General features: G+C 58.4%; 1 protein-coding gene across 1 annotated transcript; it reads right to left on the bottom strand.

Annotated features, from left to right (window-relative positions):
* Nucleotides 1–69: 69 nt before the first annotated feature.
* Nucleotides 70–7,843, bottom strand: DCAF15 (DDB1 and CUL4 associated factor 15). The gene is made up of 13 exons (XM_047700538.1): nucleotides 7,680–7,843; nucleotides 5,871–5,968; nucleotides 5,648–5,783; nucleotides 4,834–4,940; nucleotides 4,611–4,750; nucleotides 4,357–4,527; nucleotides 2,062–2,496; nucleotides 1,885–1,976; nucleotides 1,663–1,791; nucleotides 1,479–1,564; nucleotides 1,163–1,267; nucleotides 961–1,076; nucleotides 70–600 (listed from the first exon to the last, which is right to left on the bottom strand). The coding sequence occupies exons 1-13, from the start codon at nucleotides 7,809–7,811 to the stop codon at nucleotides 545–547; spliced, it is 1,803 nt and encodes a 600-aa protein (XP_047556494.1). The 5' UTR covers nucleotides 7,812–7,843; the 3' UTR covers nucleotides 70–544.
* Nucleotides 7,844–9,648: the final 1,805 nt, after the last annotated feature.

The following is a 9,648-nucleotide window of genomic DNA, read 5'->3' on the forward strand; positions in this document are numbered from 1 at the left end:
ACTCACGGGGCCTTGGGGCTGGGGACTCCCAACTGGGCCCCAAGCGGCAGTAAAGGGAATTCAGGGAGGTTCAGAAATAAAACATTTATTACATGAAGAGGAACGATGGGCAGAGGGAGGGGATGGCCATGAGGTCTGCTGCCTCAAGTAGGGGGGAGGCTGGGGCAGGAGAAAGGGGGGTCCATTCGGCCTCCCTGGGGGGCAACGTCCACACCTGTAGCCAAGGAAAGGGGCAGATGCGCAGAGAGCAAGGGCCTGTGCCCAGTGCGGGGTGAAGGTGGGCGCTTGAGGCTGGTGGGTCAGGGGGCTCCCTCCCTCTGCCCCTTCCCAACTTAAATAGGCATAAATAAGAAGCGTCCAGACTCTCAGGCCACCAGGGGCTGCCCCGCCCAGCCCCCTTCCCCGCAGCCTAACACGAGCGCTGGTCCGTCAGTCGGTCGGTCATCGGTCGGTCGGCCGGCCAGCCAGGGAGAGACTGCCAGGAAGGCAACCGGCTCCCAGGCCGCGGAGGTAGTTGGAGTCAGTGTCCAGAGCGGCCGGGCCCTCACAGCACAATCCACGTGTATCGCTCACTGTCTGCCAGAACCTTCAGCGAGCACCCTGAAAGGAAGGGGCAGAAGGGAGCCATGAAGTCTACAGGCCCAGGCTGAGGGGAGGGGCCTGCCTCTTGCCCTGATGTGATTTGGGCCACAAAGTTCCAAAAGGCAGTGACCCTGCTGAGTTCTCCTGCAGGCCTCCCACCCGCAGCCACCCAGTAGAGGCCTGCTGAATGAATGGACTGGCTGGGGGTCCCCAGGTGCCACACCTGCCAGATCCTCTCCAAGCCTGCCCTCCCCTCCCCTCACTCCATTCATGGCCAGTGGACTCCATTCAGGAACACCAAGGAATCTACACCTGCTCTAGGCCTGGCATGGTGCCAGAGGACCTCAGTCCTGACCGTCATCGGGTCCCAGGGCCCACCTTTGTGCAGTGCCTCGTTGGTCATCCTGTTGACATAGCGGCCGCTGCTCTCGGGCACCAGCCACTTCATGACCATGTCCACGCAGCTCTTGCGGTATGAGCTCCAGACACTGCCGCTGAGGGCAAGGGGGTGAGGGCTCTCATCACCCCGGTCGCCCACCCCGGTCCCCAGCCCCCGGCCCTGGCCCCAGCCCCACCTCACCTGGTCTGCCCCTTGACCTCAGTGAGGTCGCCTACACTGACTGTCACGAAGATGCCTGTGTTGAGGTCCCATGCCACCTTGAGGCTGGTGTGATAGGTCTTTGGTCTGCAGCGGGGTGGGAGGCAAAGGAGAAAGGGCTGGGACCCCGGCAACCCTGAGGGTCTGCTCTCTCTGGGGCAGTTATGGTGTGCCTGGTCCAGGTTTTGGGGGCAGGGGAAGTCGTCTCCCATCCCCACTTGCCCACCCCCACAGAAGAATCTGAGTGTGGCTTCCTGCTGTGCAGAGACGAGGGCCATCTCTACTCCCACCGGCTCACCGGAGCTGGCCCTCCTCAGTTGGGGACGGGAATGCCAGGAGCAGCAGGCCAATGTTGATGAGGACTTGATTGGTTTCTGGGCAGACCTTGGTGGGGGATGGGGCAGGGACAACAGTGACAGCTATTGAGGTGATGCGCAGAATGCAGAGGCCCTGGGCCCACCCTGTCCCCTCCCCAGGCCCACCTCCAGGATGACAATGTCATAGTCGCTGAAGGAACAAAACTGGTGGGCCCAGGTGGCGTCATGGCGGATGACCTCATTGATGACGTATTCAAAGTCCAGTGTGAGCTGCTCCACCGTCAGGTACTGCCCCTGTGGGAGGTGGGGAGGGGAGGGCTGCTTTAACTGCGACCCCAGCAGGCTCCCTAGGGGCTGCCCCTAGGCCTGCCTCCCACAGGCACCAACCTGGACGGCAGCCCGCTCCCGCATGGGCCGCAGGTTGCGGCCACGGAGATCAGTCACCACAAAGGGCAAGGAGATCTTGTCATCCTCGAACTCTGAGGGCACAGGAATTGGGGGTAAGGGTGGGAGGGGGAACTCCCACGTCTAGCACCCTGCCTGCTGGGGGGGTTCCTGGCTCACCATCCTCCGGTTCTGTCCCTTCGCTGGACCCCAGCACATAATACAGCTTGGTGTAGTTGACGTAGCCCGGCTCTGGGGCTGGTGCTTCTGCCGCTGGGGGGCTATCTCGGGGTACCACCTCCCCACCTGGGGCCAGGGGCTCTGAGGGCAGACGGCAGCGGCTGCCCGAGGGCCCTGGGCAAGGGGGTGGCCGGGCTTCCTCCAAGGTCCCCCCCTTGGCCTCTCTGGCCCTGCGGAAGATGTCGGCCACAAACTCCTTGGCTTTGGCGATGGCAGGTGAGGGCTCGGGGGCCCCAGGGGGCCTGGTGGGAGTTGCTTCAGGGCAGGGGCTGGGGAGGGCAGGGGGCACCTCAGGGCTCTGGGGCCCAGGGGGGCTGGGGGGGGCTGGAGGGGAGGCGGTGTGGTCATACAGAATTTGGCAGAAGCTGCTCTCGCCTGAAACAAAAACAGAGGAGGTAGGGGTGCTCAACAGACGAGTTCAAGTTTAGGACACTGCCATCCTTCCTAACCGCCCTAGGGGTGCTTCTTAGAAATGTACCTTGAGGAGACCCTCCTAGAAGACTTACTTATGTTGAAAGATCAGTCAGAAACACTCAGAAGAGAAAAAGGCCTTATACACGCACGTGTGCACATAAATAACACTTTCATTCAGACTTTAATTTCGAGCATTTACCAAATGCCACACACTGAGGACACGAGTGGAAAGACACAAAAATCCCTGCCCCTGGGCGGCGGACAGTGACAAAAGCTAAAGATCACCGAAGTCTGAGTTTCCTACACAGCCATTCATTGTCCCCAAAGGGAGCTGACTGGCTTGGGCACTCAGCAGCCAAATCCCAGGCCTCCATCGGTGTCCGCCTGACTAGGGACCGGCTCCACTCTGGGAAAGTGACCTCCGCATGGAGAACTCCAAAGCACAGGATGAGCAGCACCGGGACCTCTGCCTGCACCACCTCCGTAGGGCCCCCCACAATCCATCTTGAGCGGGGAGGCTGTGTCCTCCCAGTTCAGAGACTAGGGACCGAGGCTCAAGGAGAAACTTGTCCAAGGTCACACTGCAGGACAGTGTGAACCAATGCACTCCTGTCCGCCAGCACGGAAAATGGCCAAGTCAAAACTCACTCTCCCTCTGCGTAAGTGGTAAGGTGTTAGACACGAGTGACAGTGGCCTCCTCACCCCCGAATGCGCACAGCTGAGTCCTTTCCCACATGACTCTTCCTACAGGGAGCCATAGCCACAAGTCCAGGGGTGTGGGTCTCAGCCAGCCCCGGCTTGTTGGGGGCTCACAGCCTGATGAGGGGCAGGGCCTTGCCCACAGTGGCACAGGCGGCCAGGGCCAGGAGGCCCCTGGATGGGCCCGGAAACAAGGCGCCCTGGCTCTTGCTGATGTGTGCACTCAGTTTTATACATTTAATTCTCTTTTCATATCCACTCCCCTCCTCCTCCCAGGGTCAACCATTTTCATGTAGATAGTGGGTGTCTTCTCATTTGATTGCAATCTTGCAAAATCAGAACATATTTTTAATTTATATGTAAGTGGTATCATTATCCGGTTATAGGTCTCCCTTCATTCCGTCTGCACTCGAGCACGTCTTTAAAGCGCGCTCCACGGTCCCATGCGCTGGGAGCACCCACTGAAACTGCTCATCCAAGAGAATACCTGCCTTGTCTGACCCCCCTGAGCCCCAGGGATGGAGAGCAGGCAGCCCGCAAAGCCTTGGACGTGGTCAGACGCAGGACCACTCACACATGCGGCCCTGAGAGTGTGGCGGCGGGGAACATCCCCACCAGCCCGTACCACTGTCCAGCTTCTTAACTTCGGCCACTCTGTCAAGGGACATCACCTTGTGATCTCCACTGGCATTTTTCCTATTCCCAAAGACATACGACAGCCATCCGCCCACTGACCACTCCCTGAAATTGTAAATTTTTGGAGAGAGCACTGTGCCATCCAGCATGGTAGCCGCGACCACATGTGGCTTTTTGAACTCAACTAAAATTAACTGAAATTAAAAACTCAGTTCCTTGGTCACACAAGCCACTTTAAGTGGCTACCAGTGGCAGCTGTAGCAGATATAGACCTGGCAGATACAGACCATCCCAGCCCTGTGGACAGTTCTAGAGGACAGCGCTGGGGTGGAGCATAGCTAGCTTGGGAGTCCGGATCCCTGCTTTCTAGCTGAGTGACCTTGGACGAGGGACTTGACTTCTGAAGATCTCGTTTGGGATCAGGGGACTGGGGGCTTGGAGGATTCCAGAGGGCACCAGGCCCGTCCTCAGACCCTGGGGCCTACCTGCCGAGTGGACGGAGACGGCGCAGGCCACCAGGGAGTAGCTGGTGTTGAGCAGCACCACCTGGTCCTTCTTGAGCTGGAAGGCGGGCTGGAAGGTGGGGAAGGGGTAGACCACCTGGTACTTCGTGTGCAGTATGAAGCCATGCCGCAGGCACTGTGCGCTCGGGTCGCCTGCAGCAATACACGCACTGCGGGCTCATGCATGGCCTCGGGGCAGGGAGGCAGCCCGCACCCCGAGGCCCCCAGCCGCTCACCTGGATGGGCCCGGCTGGCTTCCCGGCAGGCGGCACAGCGGCCTGGCGGTGGTACCGCCACAGTGCTGATGTAGATGTCTCTGTGGTTCTCGTCACTCATCATCATCATGTTCATGAGCATCCCGTTGGCCGAGCGGGTGCTGGGGGCCAGCATGCCTTCAGCAACCTGGCCCACGCACCGCCCTCCCCAGGTCCCCAGGCCTTCCATGTCCCCAAGTCTTACTTGAACCCAAAGACGATGACCTTGGAGGCATCGCTGGGCCACTCGCACACGGTAAGGTACAGGTCGCTATAGATCTCCTCATCCTGGAAGAGCCGCACCTGCCGGACCTGAGCAGCACGTTCAGGGTCGGTATAGGGTGAGAGCAAGTAGGGTGGGGGTGCGTAGGGGACCGAGGCTGCACAATGCTGGGCGGGAATTGGAGCTGGGGCTGAGCTGGTAGGAGCAACCTTTTGGGTGAGGGGGTGGCTCGACCCAGGGAGTCCCAAGCAGCTCCAACACCACACCCCTCTGCCTTCCTGATGACAGGCTGGGGAGGCTCCCCTTATGAGGAGGGGAAACAGGGAAGCCAGTCTGGCACAGGAGGAGTTGAGGAGAGAGCCCAGCCCCAAGAAAGGGGACTCTGCCAGACACATCAGATCCATGCCCCATCCACCCCGAAACCTGTTCACCTTTCCGAGCTCATGTGTAAACTGGGATAACAGCACTCACCTCCTGGGGGGGGGGTTCAAGGAGTCAAAGTCAGGGTTAAGTGAACAGGCTAGCAAAGCTACCAGGTCCCACCTGGCCTGAGCATGCTGTGTGCTTCTTAGGCTATGTATGCTGAGTCGAACCACACGCAAGTGCCACCACCTACCCACTTTCAACTATAAAAACGGCAGCTGCACCTGGTTTGACCTAAGGCACGGAATACCGACAATGACCCTTGGAGTAGAATTTCTCCACTTTACGGACAAGAACTGTGAGGCTCGGGGGATGCTGTGATCTGCTGGTCACGTTGCTGGAAGGGATAGCCCAGCCCTGGGCCCAGCCCTACCAGCTTGAGCTTGCTGTGGACGTTGAACTCCCACCAGTACAGATGATAGATGTAGAAGGAGAAGTCATCGTCTCCACTGCTGCTGGTATATGAAAGCACATAACGGCCGCACTTGGAAAAGCCCAGGAAGATGTGTCTGTGGGGGCAGGCAAAACAAGGTCAGGACTGACCTACCGCCCCGCCCAGCCACCCCCCACCAACCCCCGCCCCATCCCAGCCTCACCCTGCGTAGAGAAAGTCCTCGTCCACAATGTTCTTGAGGGAGACGCAGACCCTGGGCGGCAGCTTCCGGAAGAGGCGAGGGGAGAGCTGCCCACTGATCTGGGGAAGGGGTGGCCCTGGCTCTTGAGGCACCATCACGCCCCAGTCCCCTCACCTAAAGCAGAGTAGCAACCCCAGGGTCTGGCCCAGACACACAGGCCCACTTCCCAACAACCATGATGGTCAAGAGCAGTCCAAGCTCTGGAAGGTGGGAATAGCTGGGGAATATGGATCAACTGGACCTCACTTGAGCGTCCCCTTACCCTAGGGACCCGTGCCACCCTCCTAGTCCCACATCTCTTCAACCTCAGAGCCCCTCTTGCCCCAGCACCCAGGTTCTAAGGACCAGCACTGTCATCACCCCCCACCCCCAGGAAGGTTCCCCATTCACCCCTGGCCACAGTGGGCCACTGGCTGCCTTCCTGAAGGCTGCTTCATGGTGCACTGAGCTGTAGGTGTCCTTGGCCACTAAGGAGGCTTGACCAACTGAACTCACTAGTCCCTAACCCATTAGCCTACACACACAGTGCTCAGGACCTTTGAGAGGGCCCTGGCCTCACCTGGGGACGTACTGAGGCAGAAGAGGGACTGACCAGTGACCTTCCAATTCCTGCCCAATTCCCCCTTCTCAGTTAACCTAGCCACCTTCTAACCATCTCCCTCATCCCAAAAACTTCAAGGAGGGGACAGGCAGGCACAAGCTGTGTAGTAGGGGATCAGAGCACCCTGAGTCCTACAGCCCAGTCTGAGTGAGACACTTGGCCTTACCCTCAAGAGTACTGATGGGAAAGAGACCTATCTGGCGAGCTCCCTAGCAGATGAGGGAGAAAGCCCACTCCTCAAGGGGATCCCAGTCTGATGGAACGGCCCTGTTGGTGAAGCCCAGGCTGACCGGGGAGACACAATCCTTGTCCCAGGAGCTTCCAAGCTAAGGGTGGAGCCACAGCCCAACCGGGGAACAACCAGGCTGAAGGCGGAGACAGTCCCTGCCCCAGGACCTCGTCAAAAGGAGGAGACACAGCTCTGCCCTCACAGAGTTTCCAGCCTAATGGAGAAGGCACTTTCCCTACCCACGGGAATATGGTTCTGCCCAGGTTGCTGCTGACCTGACAGCAGATTCACATGTCTGCCCTCCCAGAGCACCCCAAATGATGCGGGAGAAACATGCTGGCACGTTGTGAGTTTACTGTCTGATGGAGAAGACAGAGCGGTGCTCAGGAAGCTCCCAGTCTGAGTGGGAAGACCAGGCTTTCTCCAAGGAGGTTGCTCCCATTCAGTGGGGGAGGCAGACACAGGTACAATTAGAAATTCCCAGCTCCCGTGCGGTCAGAGCCGGGACAGAGAGAGGAACACCAGGGAGAGGAAGCCCGAAGCCGGTAGCAGGGGCTCCGCCAAGGGGGCGGGAAAGCTCCGTAACGGAGAGGCCATGGGAGCAGGGTTTTGAAAAACGAGTCTGACCCTGGATCGCCCCCTTCCTTCTTATTCCTCCAGCGACCTCCCTCTCTCCAAGCCCTTTCTCAGCCACCACACCAGCCCTTCCATCAGAGCCCCCTCCCCCGGAACCCGCCCCCAGAGCACTCCATCCAAACCCGCGTCCCAGCCCCCTCCATCCAAGCCCTCTCCCCCGGGCCCCGCCCAGCCCCCTTCCTCCGAGCCCCCTCCCCCGGGGCTCCGCCCCCAACCCCTCACCCCGCGAACGCCTCCTTCCCTCCGCCTCCCTCGTCCCTTCTCCCTACCCTCCGGCGCGCTCCTCCAAGACTCCAGGACTTACCTTGACCCGCTCCAGCTGCTTGAGGACGTGCTCCCGCCGCCGCCCTGCTGCCCGCTTCCCCCCGGCGCCCCCGGGGCCGCCGCCGCCGCTCCCGGCCCCGCTGTTCCGCTCCGATTTCGAGCTGGGCGCCATTTTCACCCCCTCCCTCCACTTCCGGAGCAACCGGCCTTTTTGTCCCACCCCCGCCGCCTCCTCATTGGCCCTTTCTCGGCATTGCGGCCGGTCGGTTGGGTGAAAGCCCGCATTCGGTGCCTCTTCCCGCTAGGCCTGTCCATCATAGCCACCTCGGCCCTTGATTGGTTGAGATGGTACAAACCCTGTGGTTCGCCGCCGTATTCCCGCCTTTCCGCAAGGACGCACCCGTCAAGAGGCCCGGTTTGCACCCCTTGCCGAGGCGACTTCGACCGGATAGGCGAAGGCCCCTATCCCTCTCGGCGGCGTCACGCCCCACTGTGGCTGGTGGGTTTCCATGGAGACCGCAGGCGGTCCAGGCCCGTGGGCGGGGCGATGGGAGCCTGTGGTCCAGACCGGCTGGAGTCCCCACAGCGCCCTATCCAGATGCGAAGAGGCCTGGCGACTATCCTGGGGCCATCACAGGCCGGGCCAGGCCAAGGAAAGGGATTTGCAAAAAAAAAAAAGATGAGAGTCGATGAAAACATCTTTCAGATGGGCGGGGGCAGAGATGATGATAACGATATTTGCTGGGTTTTTAAAAATATGTGTTCCCGGGTGCCTGGGTGGCTCAGTGGCTTAAGCCACTGCCTTCAGCTCAGGTCATGATCTCAAGGTCCTGGAATCGAGTCCCGCATCCGGCTCTCTGCTCAGCAGGGTGCCTGCTTCCCTCTTTCTCTCTCTGACTGCCTCTCCGTCTACTTGTGATCTCTGTCAAATAAATAAATAAAATCTTTTAAAAAAAAATATGTGTTCCCAGGGGCACCTGGGTGACTCAGTAGGTTAAGTGTCTGACTCTTGATTTTGGCTCAGGGTCCTGGGATTGAGCCCTGTCTCAGATTCTGGGCTGGGGGTGAAGCCTGCTTGAGATTCTCTCTTTCTCTCTACCTCTCCCCACCCCTGAACCCTGCCCGAGCACACGGTGGAGCTTAATTCACCTTGTTGGGTGTGGGCTGGATTTAGAGACTTGTGTCTAAGGAATAAAAGTATGGAAAGTGCAAAAAGTAACTTGATAGTGGAGAAACCTGGCAGATACTACCGCAAGCAGGTAATGAACATTATCATCATGGGTTGGGGGGGTGCCCTGGGTTGCTCAGTCAGTTAACTGTCTGCCTTCAGTTCATGTCATGATCCTGGGGTCCTGGGATCAAACCCTGCATTGGGCTCCCCCACTCAGCGGAGACCCTGCTTCTCCCTTTGCCCTCCCCTCATGTTTGCACACACACTCTCTCTCTCTCTCTCAAATAAACAAACAAACAAAAATCTTTAAGAAAATTATCATCGTAGCAATGAGTCATATGCATGGACCCCTGATATGGTGTGATGAAGAAGACACATCATGTCTCTGATATTGTCCCTTAAATCCATAACCTTAGTCCACTCATGAGAAAAGACAAGACGTTTGTCCCAAACTGAGGGATATTCTACAAAAGACCTAGTTAGGACACTTCAGAAATGTCAAGGTCATGAGGGGGCACCTGGGTGGCCCAGTTCGTTAAGGTCCAACTCTTCATTTCAGCTCAGGTCATGATCCCGTGGTCCTGAGACTGAGCCCTGTGTTGGACTCTGTGCTCACTGTGGAGTTGGCAACTTGAGATTCTCTCCCCCGCTCCCTCTGCCCCTCCCCTCCATTTGCATCCTCTCTCTCAAGTAAATAAATAAATCTTTTTTTAAAAAATGCCAAGGTTGAGAGAAACAAAGCATGACGAAGAAATTGGCACAGATTAGAGAAGTCTTAGGAGATGCAATAAATGAAATGTGATGTCCTGGATGGGATCTTGGACTAGAAAAAGACATC

This window comes from Lutra lutra, chromosome 1 (genome assembly GCF_902655055.1).
Source record: "Lutra lutra chromosome 1, mLutLut1.2, whole genome shotgun sequence".
NCBI classification, from domain to species: Eukaryota; Metazoa; Chordata; class Mammalia; order Carnivora; family Mustelidae; genus Lutra; species Lutra lutra.